This window comes from Felis catus, chromosome F1 (genome assembly GCF_018350175.1).
Source record: "Felis catus isolate Fca126 chromosome F1, F.catus_Fca126_mat1.0, whole genome shotgun sequence".
NCBI lineage: Eukaryota > Metazoa > Chordata > Mammalia > Carnivora > Felidae > Felis > Felis catus.
In genome coordinates this window covers 27,665,064-27,683,098 of record NC_058384.1, presented here as the reverse complement: position 1 = coordinate 27,683,098, position 18,035 = coordinate 27,665,064, and the positions used below count along the sequence as shown (strand labels likewise).

The following is an 18,035-nucleotide window of genomic DNA, read 5'->3' as shown; positions in this document are numbered from 1 at the left end:
CTTCACAGCCCAGCTGCCGATCCACAGGGACGTCCAATCAGAGTGTTTGCCAGGACAGGGAAGCGCATGGGATTGCGCACCTTGGGTCTGGTGGGAGCCCCGGGGGACTGAGAAGGGTGGGGAGGTGAGGGAGGGACTGTTGTCCTCATGTTCCTGTGAGTCGGGAGGGCCCGTGGTGAGGAGAGGGCTCCGTGGGGGTGGGGACCGTGCCACTCTGTCGTTCACCGTTCCTGCCCGCGGCTCTGCCCACGGCGGGCAGGGCTGCGTGAGGAGAGGAGGAAGGGGGACGAGCCCCAGCCGCTTCGGGCAGGCAGAGCCCTGTAAGGAGTGGTCTTCACCGCAGATGACTCTGAGGCCGGAGCGAAGCGGCCCCGGACCACCATCACAGCCAAGCAGCTGGAGACGTTAAAGAACGCCTACAAGAACTCCCCCAAGCCTGCCCGGCACGTGAGGGAGCAGCTGTCCTCGGAGACCGGCCTGGACATGAGGGTCGTACAGGTGAGACGCCCTGGCCTCCTCTGCTTTCTCGGGGCCCCAGGCCTGCGCCCTCCTGCTGGGCCTGGGACAGGGCCCCGGTGTCCTGTGCCCTCTACACGCTACAAGGGCGAGGCTCAGGGCGCGCCCCGGGGGAGCTGGGCTTCGGGCCGTGACCCGGGGCAGCTTGTGGAAACAGGGACAGAGTCCTTGAGGCCCAGGCAGAGGGAGTCGTGGACACATCACCCTCCTGGCCCTGAACTCCACGGAGGCTTCAGGGCCTGGCTCCAGCTGCCTGTCCTGGGGACCCTGGGGGCTCTGGGTTTGCGGCGGACACCCCCCGAGCGTGTCCCTTCTGCTTGTGCGGCAGGTTTGGTTTCAGAACAGAAGGGCCAAGGAGAAGCGCCTGAAGAAGGACGCGGGGCGGCATCGCTGGGGGCAGTTCTATAAGAGCGTCAAGAGGAGCCGGGGAGGCAGCAAGCAGGAGAAGGAGAGCTCTGCCGAGGACTGTGGGGTTAGTGACAGTGAGCTGAGCTTCCGAGGTGAGCAGGGCTGGAGGGGCGAGGCCGAGGCCTTAGGAAAGGCCCCTGGGAAACAGTGATTCTTGACGCTCAGGAGGGATCTTTCTTGAGGCCTTGACGGCTGCCTCCAGCACATAGGCTCTTCCCTGCGACTCGCAGCAAAGGAGGGGGGCGGTGGTGGGGATGGTGGAGGCCGCGTCAGGGGGACAAGGAGTAGGGAACAAGAGAGCTCTGCTGCTGAAATGTGGAAGCCGGGTGCCCTAGGCCTGTGGGCCCCAAGGCCTTCCCTCCTTTCCTGCTGACTGGGGCTCTCTCTCACCAGCCCGGGGGAAGCCGTAAACAGACCGCTGTGTCTCAGCCCTGCATTTCCCTCCTCTGCAGGGGCACGGGCCTCCCTCCCGGGATCCCCCAGAGTGACCCCTCTCTCCTTTCCTGGTGGTGGTTGGGGAGGACATGCTCTAGAGGCCCCACGCCCTGGGAAGTCAATACTGTGAGTGCCTGTGAGAAGGGGGCAGGCCTCGCTTCTGAAATCCCTTCCCCCACTGCTCACTTCATCCTGTCCCCTGCACATAAGCTTCGCAGCATGCGCTACATTCAGATTTGTGCATCAGCAAAATTGCAAATTCCTGCATGTTTCGGATCCGGAGGTTGTTTGCAAAAAGCCGTAACTGTTCTCATGTACTGAGTCCTCAGCTGTGGAAGGTCTTCTGTCGTGGGTGGATAGAAAGAGTAGGGAGCTGGGGGTTGGAAGTCTGGTTGCTGATTGTGACTCTCTCAAGCCGATTCACTTTTCTTGAGCCTCAGTTTCCCCCTCTGTAAATGGGGATGAACTGCGTCCTTGCCCACCTCACAGTGGTGTTGTGGGGTTCAGTGAACACAGCTGACCGTGCATGTGTCTGGGGGAAGCTCAGCACAGTTTTATAGTCGGAGACATGACTGTCCCCACAGCGAGCCTGTGGCCCCCACAGAGGGCCCTGCCATATCGGATGACAGGTATGGGCAAAAGGCCAAGTAATGGCTGTTTTCCAGTGGAGCTGAGCCTTCGTCTCTCTGCTTCCTTTTAAAGGGCATGAGTTCTCCTCGCCCCTTCGCATTTTCAGGTTGGAGCAGGGGGCAGGCCTAGGGCAGGCCCTCAGAAGGAATGCGTGTTGAAGTCCAGTCTGGGGAGGCTTGATGGGAATTGGTGCACAGGCCCGGGGTGGGAACAGAAGAGGAGGTTGGGGGGCAGAGGACAGAACAAGCTGCCCACCAGGGCGCGATGCCCCGAGAGGACTGTGGCTCACTCTAGAGGCCTGCCCTGCGGGGCCCGGGGAAGGGCTCAAGGGCCTATGCTCACCCTCCAGTCCTGTTGGTGGGGTTAGGAAAGCCATTTAATCTCATCTGAGCTGCAAAATCAATGTCTGGAGCAGGCAGGATTGTTAAGTCTTGCTTTGTAGCTCTTTTCTGTTGGGTGCAGCTGGGTCCCCAGGTTGACACGTCAGGGGTCTCTCTGGGCAATTATAGAACTCTTCATTTCTTAAGACTAAAAGTGCTCGCCTCTGTTGGGGAGGTGAATTCTTCTAGATAGCACAGATTCCATTAGAAACCCTTAATGAAATTCATCAAAAAACAAGAAGGACCATTTGCCTTCCTCACGTCAACACTTTGTCCCCAGTGAAGAGCTTATTCGATAGAGAGAGAAACCAAGTCCTTTGCCGTTGAACCTCTTTTCCAGGTGGAACAGAGATGGATTTTCGTACACATGCCTAAGAGTGGTCCTCAGCTATCCTTACCACGTGGGCCTGCGTCTTTCCCAACCAACCCAACCAAGCCCTTTTCTCCGCTTGAAAGCTTTCGTATTAAATCCTGTCAGCATGTAGTTTCCATTGGTAAGGTTGATAACATATGACCCACAAACCTCAGGCATTCCTATTCGTTACTGTAGCCATCTTAGTACACGAGCACCATGGGACCAACAAACTCCCCAAACATTTGTCCCGTCTTCTGGGATCTGCATTTAGTCTCTGCAGGTGTTTCTTATTTCCCCCCCTGATGCGGGTCAGTCTGTGGGGGACACGCTGGTGTCTGACTCACGCGCGGCAGCGAGGCAGCTGCCGTCTTTGGGCTTCTTTCTCGGTCATGTGTATTCCTAGGTTGTGAAGAACAGGGACCACTGGAGTCCTGGCGGCTGACAATAAATCTCCGTTCTTTTGTCCACAGAGGATCAAATTCTCTCAGAACTTGGCCACACCAATAGGATTTATGGCAACGTGGGGGACGTTACAGGCGGACAGTTAATGAATGGGAGCTTCTCCATGGACGGGACAGGACAATCCTATCAGGACTTGAGGGATGGGAGCCCCTATGGAATCCCCCAGTCTCCATCCTCCATATCGTCCCTGCCATCCCACGCTCCTTTGCTCAATGGGCTGGATTACACGGTGGACAGTAATTTGGGCGTCATTGCGCACGCAGGGCAGGGAGTAAGCCAGACGCTGAGAGCCATGGCTGGGGGACCCACCTCTGACATCTCCACAGGAAGCAGTGTAGGCTACCCCGACTTTCCAACTAGCCCAGCCTCTTGGCTCGATGAAATGGATCATCCTCCTTTTTAAACATCTCTCCTCCCCACCCTACCCGTCCTGGCTTGAGAGAATATCTTCAAGGATCGAAAGAGACTTGCCTTTTAAGGATCAAAAGTGCACCAATGTGAATTTCCATTATTTTCAATGGAAGTCCTCCGCTGATCCCTAGGCGGTCGAGAGACCACACTAGGGCACTGTTATCCTGGGGAAGTGGTGGGAACACTGCCTCCTCTCAGAACATGGCACAGGGGCGCACAGCCTAGAGCGCTAGGGTGCTGCTTGGTGGCTTCCTCCCCTGCCCCCTGCCCTGCTTACAGGCTTTGGCTGCTCAGTGCTTGGGAGCACGCGGTGACCGTCAGGCCACCTTGGCCTTTGGGAACTCTGCTCCGACTGGTGTGTCTCGTGAGATGTTTCCCGAACCACTGCTCTCACCAGAACTGAGATTCCTGAGGCAGAGGCATCACGGCCCTTGAGTACAATAAAAGTGATTTCTGGACCACCCTATTGAACTCTAATTTTGAAAATAAAAAGTCACTTATTAAAGGTCAGTGAAAACTTTGATGGCCACCGTTTGATATTGAATACATGTCCCCTTCTTCTTCTTCTTCTTTTTTTTGCTGTGAGAAATGTGACTTCTTCCCTGCCCAGAAGTCCAAGGCAGACAACACTTCTCAGTTTTGGTTTTAAAGAAACCCCATCCCTGTCACTGAATCCCTGATGGCAAGAAGTGGTTTTCCTTGCAGGTGACTCAGGCCGGAGCTGAGTGGCCCTGGACCATCACAGTGACTGCCCGACGAGTCCCCTCGGTGCACAGTGTGCCTTTTTAATTTGCTCGTTATCATTTATTCCACAAGACAGGCTGAGGGGTACAAAGTGATCAAAGCTAAAATGCGGAGAGAACAGAACGACAATCAGTGAGAGCGTGCGGTCCGCTTAGCCGGGTCAGCAGGCCGCCTCCCAGCGCTCCCCATCCTGTAGGCTGAAATGACACGGAGTCCGTTTGCGGGAGTCGCTGTAGATGAGGTTGCAAGCCCACCCCAGCTGCAGCCAACCCTTCCCAGCCCTTTAAAAAGGAGAGATTTCGCCACCGTGGTAGCCAGCTCGGTTGGATGGTTTTGGTATCTTGCAAGAACTAGTAATGCTTTTCGGCCTCTCTTGGTTGGGAGGGGTCACTAGGGAGCAGCCCTAGGATCATCCAAAGGGTTCCAAGTGGTCCTCGGGCCGCCGGTTTCTGGGCTGCTGGTGCTCCAGGCCTGTGCTCAGAGAGGCAGAGCTCTCCAGCCGGTGGCTGTGTGGACTCTCAGCCTTCAGGTTTGTTCTAGCCCATCACCCAGAGGGCGAGGCCGACCCCTGCTTCAGCTGCACCCCTGCGGCAGCCTGCACTTCTGTGGGAAGTGCCTGGTGTTACGCACCTAACCTCCACCTCTGTCCATCAGGAAGTTGTCCGTGTGCACGCTGGAATTTAGCTAGGCAGGCTTTCTCCCAGTACCCTTGGGAAATGCTGGTTTGCTTCTTCCGGCTTCTGGCCTCCATTTTCTTAATCAAGATCAGAGAGCGGGAGAGGGTGACACGGCATTGCCTTTCTTCCACTGAAGGGATGGGGCCAGAGATCCGAAGGGCCCCTCCTCCTGTGGACGGTTCATCACCTTTTGAGGACCACAGGGTTTAGGCACGTGGTAGGTGGGCTAATGGTAGACAAAAACCACTTCCTCTTTGGCTGCTGCATCTATTGTAAATTCCTTTCCAGGAATGAAACTGAGGTCCGTCCAGCTTCTTTAAAATACATAGTAAATTCCTGGGATCAGCCTTCATGCCACGTTTTCTCTGCTCCATTTGGATTTTGTACCCTTATTTTGTGGGGTGCTGCAATTGCTATGAGTTTTGCTTGGAGAGTCTACAAATGTAGACGTCCGGAGGCTCCAGGTGTAGGGATGCTGGTGTATTACGCCTAGCCAATTCCGCTGCTGGGAATTCCTGAGTAGTGTGAGCCCTGGCAGTGGGGGCAGGGGCACACATGCAAGCTGATAAGCCACGTGAAGGAAAGGAAGACACAACTGTCTCTTTGGAGGACGGCTGCTTAAACACACGATTCTTAGCCGGCTGCTCACCATACAGAGGAGACGGTGCTGGGCGACGAACCAGTGACACACCGTCCCACCCAGACCACTATCTCGGCTGGACTGTTTGGCCTAGTATCTCACACGATCTCAGAGGCACTTCGTATTTTTGGTGAGCACAGTGCAGGGAGGGCGGACTCTCTAGAGACATGCCCCCCTCTGTATGACATTGGGCTTTTAAGATCACCTGAAGTTGACCCGTTTTTGTTTTTGTACGTGAGTTCATCATGCTCACTCCTGATCCGCTAGTGGAAGAATGGACGCTGTCCTCATTCCTACTAATAACAGAAGTCTCCTGCAGCCCTCAGTGAGCAGTGCAGCCGGTGGTAGTAGCCTCCTTGGTTTTGGTGGGTTGGCTGGCTTGAAGAACCCTTGAGGGAGCACTCCCAGAAAGCCAGGAGAGCTTGAACGAAGTGCCCTAGAGCCACCTCCCCAGAAAGCAGTGAACATTAGTGCCTCATTTAGAAGTACAGCCACATTAACAGGCCTCGGCTTTTAAGTGTATCTCCTTGCAAGTAAGGTTAGCATACGGATGGGCCGGTGCCATCAGTGAGCCGCAGCAGGCGAACACTATTCCTTGGCTCTTCTGTGGCTCAGAGAGGGAGAAGAATAGAACATCACCCTGAGATTCTCTGAAGGGCACTCCTCCATTGCTCCTGAGGGCGATAGTTTAATATTATAGTAATAGTCCATTACTGAGGTATAAGGTGCTACATGGGGGTTGTTTCCTCCTGGCTAAAATGATAGGAATTTTTAAAGTGAAACGAGAACTTCTAAAGGCATTTACGATATTCGGATCTGTCTTTGGCTCTAAGAGAGCAACTGACTAGCAACCATTATCTGCGGCGCTTGGCTGATAGACCCCAGGGGTAGGCGGCTTCTGAATCCAGGAGCAAATTAAAGACACGAAGAAAAACAAACCAACAAACCCTCCCCCCCAAGTTTCCAGGGGTAACTGGTATGAGCAAAAATGGGACCTGAGGAGCTATGGAAGAATCTACATTTGCTGAGAAGAGAAGCAGAGAGGAAACACCAAACCCAAGGGTGAAGCTGGCCCTCTGGGTAAATCACGTCGCTGGGAAGCCTGGGTCCTTTCAGGGACTTGCTGGGCGACTCAGGCAAACTCGGCTCAGTCTTCGCGCTTTCTCTTTCTTGCCCCGTCTGGTAGTTACAGATATAATGTAAAATGAAAACTACATACTGGTTAACATGATTCCTGCAGCCTAGTGCAGTAAAACATCAGGGGAAGAGAACAACATTAAGACATAAGAAAAGCATTCGAGAGTGTCTCTAAAACTTTGTGGTTTTTTGTTTTGTTTTGTTTTGTTTTTGTTTCCTTGCCAGAGTAAAACATGAAACCTAGTAAGATTACTGGGGCCATCAGATCTTCATAGTTAAGTTCCCATTGCAAAAAGTCTAAGAAATCTGTGGAACAAAAGACACTAATGCCTCTGAAGCTCAAGCTGGTTGTTTTGAAACGACTGCCTCCTCGCAGGAGGGGCTTGAAGGCTTCAGCTCCGCGAAAGGGCCCCATGACAGCGTGCTGTCGGGCACCCTCGCCCCCGTGTAACCCCTCCCACGCACCACTACTGACAACTCGGTTATAACCACGGAAGTAATGACCATACCTCCTTAGCCAGCAGGGTCTGGAAGGACCGAGGTGGCTCATTTTGAAACATTGCACTTTAAAAATTGGAAACCGTGAGATGAAGAAAAATTCAATTAAGCGGAAATGAGTTTTGTTTTATTGCCTGCTGCTGAAGGGCTCTGGGCATGCTGAAGCTGAATAAAAAGCACATCACTGGCTCTCTCTTTCTTGGATTGGTCCATTGGCCCTTTTCGCAGTAGTTGCTCCCACTGCTCTACCATGGTGACTGGAGCCAAAAAGAGAGAGCGCAGCAAAGCCATCCCATTCACACACTGCTTGGTAGGACCACACGGAAAGCACAGTTTCATGCTGCTAGCTCCGGTGAGGGGACAGCTGCAGGTTTGGGAGGTGCGCCAAGCATTCCTTCCCTTAGGGAGGCAGAGCACAGGTGGACAGAGAAGGACACCCCCACTCTCGTCTGCTGCCCACCTAGAGACAAGAATCGTTTGTACTTCCCCGCTTGAGGACTGTGTTCAGCCAAACACGTGGCTTCAGGGCTGCGGGGGCCCAGAAAGCGGCTCTGGACTTGCGTTCAGACCTCCAAGCCCCAGATCCCCTAAGCTCTGGATTGTTGCCCTCACCCTTTGCAGTGTAAATTTTGTACAGTTAAAAAGAAATGAAGCCTCATTTCCTGGAAAAAAAAAGAAAAAGACAAAGACAAAAAAAAAAAAAAGGACCCACCCATCCTTATTTATTGCCATGTGACTTTGGAACACAGAAGTTGGTGCGTTTGTCTGTCTATGCCTCCTGTGTGTTGGCATGAGATGTGTATGGTAACACTATGTCCAATAAATATGGAAATTCTTTAGAAGCTGATGTGTCTTGCTTTTCATTTGGTTCTCTGGACGTTTTTTCTCTTGATATAATTAAAACAAAAGGCTGAGCTGACGTGGGACCCTTTCACCACCAAAACGAAACCCAAAATACAACTCAGAATGAACTACTCACAGCCATGAATACCAGAAGTGCTCGATAAAGGTTTGATGACAGGAAGTGCTCTGGTTTTTCGAATAGCAGTTTTCTGGGGCCCAGTCTTCTGCTCCACGACTTAGGGATGGGCAGGGAAAACCCACTGACCACAGGATCTTAGTTAATGTTTGTCTTGTTGCATTTTATTTTATTTTTTTAATATTTATTTATTTTTGAGAGAGAGAGAGAGACAGACAGAGCATGAGCAGGGGAGGGGCAGAGAGAGAGGGAGACACAGAATCCGAAGCGGGCTCCAGGCTCCGAGCTGTCTGCACAGAGCCTGACACGGGGCTTGAACTCACAAACCGTGAGATCATGACCTGAGCCAAAGTCGGACGCTCAGCCAACCGAGCCACCCAGGGGCCCCAGTCCTGTTGCATTTTAGAAGCCCTTCACCCTTACACACTTTGTCCTTAGAGAAAGTATGTGCAAACATTTATAGTTGGGTGAGAGGTGGACACAGGGATAGAAACACCTCTTCAGAGTCATCAGTGCTCCTTAACAAGCTTTTCTAGAAGAATCTTCATTCAGATTTCTTCTCTGCAAGAGGCTTTATCAGCATGCAGGGTTATGTTAGCTGGAATGGAAAAAGGAACACAAGCTTCTTTCATCAAAAAAAAAAAAAAAAATTGAAGTCCTTGCATTTCTTCAGAGACAGGGCTCCATCTAGGAGAAGCCAGAGTGCTTTTCCATTAGTGATTAGTTTTGTTTGGTGGAAGAGAAGATCCACACAGAGGTGCACTGTCCCGTATGGCAGCTACTAGCCACATCTGGCTATTTATTTTAAAAACCTTTTAAAAAATATTTATTTATTTTGGGGAGATAGAGAGAGTGCAAGCACGGGAGGGGCAGAGAGAGAGGGAGACGCAGAATCCAAAGCGGGCTCCAGGCTCCAAGCTGTCAGCACAGAGCCCGACGCGGGGCTCGAACTCACAAACCGTGAGATCGTGATCTGAGCCGACGTCGGATGCCTAACCGACTGAGCCACCCAGGCGTCCCCGCACATGTGGCTATTTAAATTAATATTCAATAAAACTGAGGGGTGCCTGGGTGGCTCAGTCGGTTGAGCATCCGACTTCGGCTCAGATCGGTTTGTGAGTTTGAGCCCCATGTCAGGCTCTATGCTGACAGCTTGGAGCCTGGAGCCCGCTTTGGATTCTGCGTCTGCCTGTCTCTCTGCCCCTCCCCTGCTTGCACTGTGTCTCTCTCAGAAACACATTCAATAAAAACATTCTCTCAGAAAAACATTCAATAAAACTGAAAGTTTGGTTCCTGACACCAGCCGTATGTCAAGTGCTCGGTAGCTAGCTGAGGCTAGTAGCGACTATTTGGACCCACAGACACAGAACATCGCTCACTGCAGAGCCCTACCGGCCAGTGTTGCTAGAGTCTGCGAAGGGAGAATGGGCAGCGAAGACTCAGTCGTCACATCAGCTACTTGCTGTCCTGAGGCGCTCGGTGAAACATTTTGAGATGCCTCAGACGGCGGTAAGTGCCGGCTTCTCCGGCAACATATTTTGTGTGTGGCCCTGCCCACAAGAACGACTCGCTTCGGTCCAAGGTAGGGGGCTGGGTTCCAGACTCCTGAGTTCTCCGTCTAATGCCAACGCCAGGTTGCCGTGACTCTCCTTCAAGTCCTAGACATATGCTGTGCTCTATCGTCTGTCCGGTTACACGGGAAAGACACTACCTCCCGGGCAGACACCCAGCGAGATTCTAGGGGGACTTAAAGGTCTTTGGGGGCAAAACCCAAATCTCTGCTGTCAGGAGAGGGAATTTTGGTCCTTTGCCAAATCATCTCCCGTGGTGAGTACTTTGTCAGGCTGAGAAATGTGCCCGGGCCGGGTGGAGACGAGAGCATCGCGCAGGAGGGGGGTGTTGGACAAGGAGTGCGGGAGATGCCGTTCCCGGGGGCCCAGCCCCTCGGATGGTCGCGAGGGGAATTCACACAGTGGCCACGAAGGGCTCTGCTGCTGATTCAGTGACTCCTCTGCGTATTCCTGAGGCACATGGGGCCCGAGAATTCTGCTAGTGTGTGCACTATACACCCTGTCTTTAGTCTTCCATTCTCACACCCGTCACCAGCCCGTCCACATTGTCTTTGCTTTCGATCCACCATCATTCGTTCTGAGTGCATCAGGCTGACAATCAATGGATCTCCACTTTGAACTCTCCGCACACAGCTTCCACCACAATGCCAGTCTAGTAACTTTTTGGGATTATAAAACGTGTTCTCAGCTCACAAAGGAAGAAGGGGATCTGGTGTGGGTTTTTTGGGGGTTTTTTGGTTTAGTCACTAGAAACCAGCTCCTGAGCGATGTGATTTTCTGACAGTGGCCTTTAAAAAAGACGACTGCTTGAAGAATATAGGAAAGAAATCACTGGCCAGAAAGAGTGAAGTAAGGCACAAACTCAGAACACATGAAGGCTCAACAGTCTGTGTTTTCACTGCTTTTCTTTCTTTCTCCTCAGGCCCAGGATTCTACTCAGCTGAAATCAGAAAAGGATGAGAGATCAAAGGCAAATCGGTGTGTTGTAAATTTTAACTGATTGCCAAGCTAGAAGTAAAATCATGAAAGGGGATCCTCAGCATATCTGAATGTGTTTCCTTAGATTTGATATTTGACATCAAATATCAAAGAGTCTATCAGATAGTCTAAAATTGTTGCATCCCTTTGCCACACCTCCTTACAAGGATGCAATCTCAGTTTTACCATTTGGAATCCCTGGTGCCCTTCTTCACACTGTCCTCTGCCCGCTGTGCAGGGGGTGATGAGCCATGGAGTTTGGACTGGGTGCTTGCTTGGGTGTTCGCTGCCTTGGGGACGTGGGCGGTGGCCACAGCTGCTGGGGAAACACTGTGAGTTAGGAGGCAGCAAAAAGTCCAGTGTTTATAAAGTGGGGCCAAGTTATTAGGAAAAGGAAAAATTTTTATTATATTAAAGGGAGTAATAAAAATAGAAAAATAACCTATCCAAACTAGTAAACAAAAACTTTAGAGAACAAGGGTGTGGGCTTTTGCAAGTGGCACTCGTCCCTTTAGGACTTTTGTATTCGTTTTCTTCTCCCGTGTTTGTCCGAAGTGATTTTGGGATCTTCTTTTAGGACCCTTTCCTTAGGTGATTTTTCCTTTGTCCGTCTCCCCGTTGAGTACAAACATTAGATTTTGGTGTGCTATTAACTGGTGTGTTATTTTGTAATTGAACGAACGAGTCACAGGACACCCCTGACAGGATCCATGCTTTTCCTTCTGATGAAGGGGGCTCCTAGGAGGAGAACGTTCCCACATGACTTACTTGTACTTCAGGCTGTTCAGCAGACCACTGAACTGGCCAGAATTTTCAAGACTGATGCAGGCTGGGCTGTCTCTAGATCTGGGTAAAGTTTTTTATTTTTATTATTTTTCTTAATGTTTATTTTTGAGAGAGAGGGAGAGAGAGACAGACAGAGTGCAAACAGGGGAAGGGCAAAGAGAGAGGGAGGCACAGAATCTAAAGCAGGCCCTAGGCTCTGAGCTGTTAGCACAGAGCCCAATGTGGGGCTCGAATGCACCAACCGGGAGATCATGACCTGAGCAGAAGTCAGCCGCTTAACCAACTGAGCCACCCAGGTGTCCCTTGCTTTTGGTTTTAAAGGTTTGTCTTTCTCCCATTTGCTTGCCAACCCTTGACCAGGATCTCCGGTTGGTTGGGAGGGGTTTAGGGATTTTGGAAAGGTTGGGAATTACTTCCTGAAAGATAAAATACAGGCCCAAAAAAGTGGTCTTGGCACACACTTAGAGCTGGAAATAAGCAGTGTTTTTAAAACGTCGTTAAAATGGTAAATACGTTTCAACAGATGGCTTCAGCATAGCAATGGAAAGCCCAGGCAAGGACTTCGGGGTTAAATTTCATATTTTAGTCACCTGGGACTAGCTTATGATTCCAGAAAAACAAACATCTATAAAGTTGACAGCTCCCTTCCCTCCTCTAAAGTGGAGCCCTTGAAGGCTGCCTGCCCGCTAGCCAGCTGATGGGTGGCTGCCTACAGATAGTGACCAAGGGAATTGAAAGTCACTTTTTCAACACCTGTCAATGGCAGGGCTTAAGCTCACCCAGGCTAGAGGGATCTGATAACCAAGAACCTATATTACTGATGGGCCAGGACTTTTATACTCAATATGTGTGCTGGCTTTATTATTTTTTTAGAATCATTTTAACATTTAATGCTTCTCAATTAAAGTGATTTCCTGGAGTGGATGCCAAGCTTCGTTTAGAATGCGCATTAACCACTTTCGGTATCGGTAGTTAAAGGCACTGAGGGATTTAAACAGCAATCCACAAGTCTGTTCAGTTAAGGTTTGGCGGAATAAAGCAGATTATAAACAATAATATATGTCTTTCTCTTCTTTTTTTGGAAGGGTTCCAAACTCACAAACGGAGCTAAAGTGCTATAAACATATCCAGGCCTAAGCTTTGGGCTCTCCAAATGTACTCCATGAAAGCCACGGGCACGGGCGGTGCCACTTTTTATCCTGTGTGTGCGTGTGCACGTACTTTAAAAGAGCATTTTATTACACAAAGTGTCCATCAACTGAACTTACCTTCTAAATATTAAAATGGAAACCAGGATTGCTATACAAGTGAGAGGAAAAATAAATCCTGGCTGCAGTGTGGATGATGAATTTGTTGCTGCTGCCTTGGGTGGCCCACGGACACGCACTGCTCTGTCTCTAATGTCCCCCCCCCCCCCCCCCCCCCGTCCCTCATGTTCAGCCACTGCTTTCAGTAGTTCCAGGTTCAACAGGGCATTTCCCTCCCTCCCTCCCTACGAGAGACACCTACACTGAGGGCACTGGGTTCCACCATGAGGCAATGAATGTTACGGGGGGGGGGGGGCAGCTCCTAGGATGTTTCCCATCTGGTTTTTAACCTCAGCGTTCCATTGCAAACTCATGTTCATTCTTTCTAAGGCCATGTATGAAGAATATATCAACAAGGAAGATTCTGTCTTGAGTATAAACTAGCATGCACCTTATGAATATTCTAATCTAGTTTTCAGGGCCTGGAGGCTTCCTATTGCTGGAGGAAGGGATACGCCCTCAAAAGTGACTTCAGTACATGAATCCCCAAAGAAGACACAGTAAAAAAATGCAAAATAATGACATGTGTAACTGTGCCAAAGGAAGTGATATAACAAAACACAGAAAAGAAAGTTTTAAAGAATGTACATATAAAAGTAAAAATAGTAAATAAAAAACCACGCACTCCTAATAACTCTGGTGAACAAACCATTAAATTTCTGCTTTCCAGGGAGGACCATGACAAGCATATTTCAAGGATAAGTGAGTAAAGATGCGGATACAGAGCTTTCCCTGTTCAATCCTTTAGTGTAATGCCAATTAATGCACATTTGAAAAACTGATCACACTCAGTGCATAATAAACATTAGGTGAGGAAGACAAGGAAGCTTTCTTGTTCGGTCTGATAATCACTATACTTTCACCCCAAATCTCTCTGATGAAGAAATTGTGAAAGGTTGCTAAAATAATAAAGATGCTTATGGTAAAGCCCCAATGATAATTTTTCAAATCACACGAGCACAACAGACTGCACTGAAGGCTTTTTATGTCATAAGGATAAAGTCCAATGTATACAGATAAAATCCACGAAGAGGCGTATTTAAAAAATAAATGTTTTTGATGTTTATTTTTGAGACACAGAGTGCCAACAGGGGAGGGGCAGAGAGAGCTGGAGAAAGAATCCCAAGCAGGCTCCAGGCCATGAGCCGCCAGCACAGAGCCCGCGGGGCTCAGACTCACGAACTGAGATCATGACCTGAGCTGAAGTGGGACGCTTAACCTACTGAGCCACTCAGGTGCCACCCAGGCGCTCCAAGGCTCGATTATCAATGTACCTTTGAGTATGGTTGCTTTTGTTTCCACTGTGGCTTATCCTGATAATGAGGTGCAGGGAAAACTTTTTGACTTGGTGCCACAAGGCTTAGATAATCACCCTGATTCTGAAAAAAAAAAAAAAATAAGATCATGCATACGCAAGTGCTTTAAATATAATAAAGCCTATAAAAAGATGAGCACGCTTACTGTTTCTACTTATATGACCTTGGACAATTTCCCTAAAAGTTCTGAGTTTCAATTCCCTCGTTTGCCAGAGAAAATACCAATTATTTCTACTTTTACAATTATTCTGAGGTTCAATTAAGATGCTTGTGTGCACAGTCTTGTACAAAAGGTGTAACTACTGTTCTGGCATTAAAGCTAAGATGTATTCATTTTAAGACATATTAGTCGGGGCGCCTGAGTGGCTCAGTCAATTAAGGGTCTGACTTCAGCTCAGGTCATGATCTTGCGGTTCGTGGGTTTGAGCCCTGCATCGGGCTCTGTGCTGACAGCTCAGAACCTGGAGCCTGCCCCTCCCCTGCTTGCTCTCTCTCTCTCTCTGTCTCTCTCAAAATAAATAAACATTATGAAAAATTTTTTAAAAAGGACACATTGGTTTATGTATCTCTAACCAAAAAAAAAAGTGTGTCTTAGAATGGATCAAATACAGTATTATAACTACTATTAAAACATTTAACTCCAAATACCTTAGGAATTGGGATTTGAAATTCACTCATAAATATTTAAATTTTTAAATGTTTATTTATTTTTGAGAGAGACAGAGCACAAGTTGGGGAGGTGCAGAGAGAGAGGGAGACACAGAATCAGAAGCAGACTCCAGGCTCTGAGCTGTCAGCACAGAGCCCGCTGTGGGGCTCAAAACCCACAAACTGTGAGATCATGACCTGAGCTGAAGTCAGTCGCTTAACCGACTGAGCCACCCAGGTGCCCCTCACTCACAAATATTTAAACTCAATGTTACTAAATTGTGGCTCATGGGTTACATACCTATTCTGTGATAAACATTTATTTGTGAGGGGGATTTCTAGGGGACTTGAAATTTGATGAAAGCTTTCATGTTTCAACTGTTAAATATTAAATAAACATTTGAAAGTCTTCATGTTCAAGTGAAGCATCCATTAGCCTAGGCACTAACCCCTTCTGCAACCCAAGCTCAGCTCTGCTATCATCCTGCACCTTGCTCATTAATCCTCAGAGATGCCGTACTGTACATGGGATAATAAGCCATAGCCAAGCAGTTAAACCTGGCAGGAAGCTAAGAAATACCTATTTAATAGAAAGGTTCACTTGATTATAGCCACCTTTTAGCTGGAAAATGCTGAAACATTAAAAAAAAAGATAAAATAGATACAATTCCAGATATTATACTTTGGTTGTTATCCGTCTACCTGACAAGCCTAAGAGAGAACAATGTGTGGCCAGTTGGCTGGATTCTTACATCTTTATTAGAGACATAGTTATAGTAGGTTTAAAATATTTAGTTTTTCATAAGTAATTTATGAATTTCTACCAGACTTTTAAAGTTACCTCATGCAATACCTTGAGATAACATCATGGGAGTAATTCTAAATATCCATGATAAGGGGAAAAGGGAGTGACAGTGGCCTGGAACAGTGTCTGTTATTCAGTGGGATCTCAAAAAGTATCTGTGGATGGAATGGAGGAAGAGCTTGAACACTTACATAAGTTTTGTGGTCTAATAGAAAGGACTGCGATTTTGTAGACTTGGTCCTAACTGTGGCTCTACTACTCTGTGATTGTGGGCAATTGAAGTAACCTGCTTGTATTTTCAATTCATTCTTGTATAAGTGGACTTAACAGACACCTGTACTACCCCACTTTAATAGGGTTATAATGGAGGGATGACAGATTAAACAATGCCCATGAAAACACCCTGAAAAGTCAAAAAAACTAAATGCATATGAAAAGATAGCACTAGTCATACAGAATTGAACATGTGGGTTCATTTCTGCCCTGCAGCAGAATCAGAGGCCAAATAGGTCAGAGTCCAACTTTCTGGCCAATGTCTCTTTAAAAAAAGCTTCCCCCCAGTGTGGTGATCAGTGAGAAAACTGCAGTCTATGTATGTTGTTAAAATCTTGGTCAGTGGTTTAAAAAAAATGGCACAAGAACAGACACTCAGATCAATGGAACAGAATAGAGAACCCAGAAATGGACCCAAAAATGTATGGCCACCTAATCTTTGACAAAGCAAGAAAGAATATCCAATGGAATAAAGACAGTCTCTTCAGCAAGTGGTGCTGGGAAAACTGGACAGCAACATGCAAAAGAATGAACCTGGACCACTTTCTTACACCATACACAAAAACTCAAAATGGATGAAAGACCTCAATGTAAGACAGGAAGCCATCAAAATCCTCGAGGAGAAAGCAGGCAAAAACCTCTTTGATCTTGGCCGCAGCAACTTCTTACTCAACACATCTCTGGAGGCAAGGGAAACAAAAGCAAAAATGAACTATTGGGACCTCATCAAAATAAAAAGCTTCTGCACAGCGAAGGAAACAATCAGCAAAACTAAAAGGCAACCGACAGAATGGGAGAAGATATTTGCAAGTGACATATCAGATAAAGGCTTAGTATCCAAAATCTATAAAGAACTTATCAAACTCAACACCCAAAAACCAAATAACCCAGTGAAGAAATGGGCAAAAGACATGAGCAGACACTTCTTCAAAGAAGATGTCCAGATGTCCAACTGACACATGAAAATATGCTCAACATCATTCATCATCAGGGAAATACAAATCAAAACCACAATGCGATACCACCTTATACCTGTCAGAATGGCTAACATTAACAACTCGGGCAACAACAGATGTTGGCGAGGATGCAGAGAAAGAGGATCTCTTTTGCATTGTTGGTGGAAATGCAAGCTGGTGCAGCCACTCTGGAAAACAGTATGGAGGTTCCTCAAAAAACTAAAATAGAACTACCCTACGACCCAGCAATTGCACTACTAGGCATTTATCCACGGGATACAGGTGTGCTGTTTCGAAGGGACACATGCACCCCCATGTTTAGAGCAGCACTATCAGCAATAGCCAAAGTATGGAAAAAGCCCCAATGTCCATCGATGGATGAATGGATAAAGAAGATGTGGTATACACACACACACACACACACACACACACACACACACACACACACACAATGGAGTATTACTCGGCAATCAAAAAGAATGAAATCTTGCCATTTGCAACTATGTGGATGGAACTGGAGGGTATTATGCTAAGTGAAATTAGTCAGAGAAAGACAAAAATCATATGACTTCACTCATATGAGGACTTTAAGAGACAAAACAGATGAACATAAGGGAAGGGAAACAAAAATAATATAAAAACAGGGAGGGGAACAAAAGAGACTCATAAATATGGAGAACAAACTGAGGGTTACTGGAGGGGTTGTGGGAGGGGGGAATGGGCTAAATGGGTAAGGGGCACTAAGGCATCTACTCCTGAAGTCATTGTTGCACTATATGCTAACTAATTTGGATGTAGATTTTAAAAAATAAAAAATAAAATAAAATAAAAAAAGCACTTCTCCCAATATTTCAAATAGGCAGGGTAACACCCCATGTCACCTGGTAGGAGCACTTAAAACTATGAAAATAGGGTCAGTCAACAAAAGATTTCTCATTCTTGAAACACAAGGGGTCAGAAAAATGGTTCTCAATGGGATCCACAGAGCCCTGGGGAGTCCACGGATGGGCTGCAGGAGATCTGTGAACTCTTCAAAATTCCATGCACAACATCGTATACCTGGGGAAGAAGTTTATACTTTTTCAAAGTAATCTGGAACTCCTCAAGAGTTAAAAACACTGAT

General features: G+C 48.0%; 2 protein-coding genes across 3 annotated transcripts in view; one reads left to right on the top strand and one right to left on the bottom strand.

The window, feature by feature from the left end:
• The window catches only part of LHX4 (LIM homeobox 4), a 46,489-nt gene extending 38,354 nt beyond the window's left edge, over positions 1-8,135 (top strand). The window contains exons 4-6 of the mRNA XM_003999287.5: positions 344-498; positions 845-1,016; positions 3,195-8,135. Of these exons, the coding sequence (XP_003999336.1) occupies positions 344-498; positions 845-1,016; positions 3,195-3,589 (722 nt within the window). The 3' untranslated portion in view covers positions 3,590-8,135. The remainder of the gene's footprint in view (positions 1-343; positions 499-844; positions 1,017-3,194) is intronic.
• A 1,340-nt stretch (positions 8,136-9,475) lies between these two features.
• Positions 9,476-18,035, bottom strand: part of ACBD6 (acyl-CoA binding domain containing 6) — a 214,935-nt gene continuing 206,375 nt past the window's right edge. Inside the window, exons 8-9 of one of the 2 annotated variants that reach the window (XM_019821774.3) lie at positions 11,008-11,137; positions 9,476-10,783 (exon numbers count right to left, since the gene is read on the bottom strand). In XM_019821774.3, the coding sequence (XP_019677333.1) occupies positions 10,780-10,783; positions 11,008-11,137 (134 nt within the window). In that variant the 3' untranslated portion in view covers positions 9,476-10,779. Of the gene's footprint in view, positions 10,784-11,007; positions 11,138-14,104; positions 14,294-18,035 lie in introns of those variants that run through there. The other variant, XM_019821779.3, reaches the window with a different exon arrangement.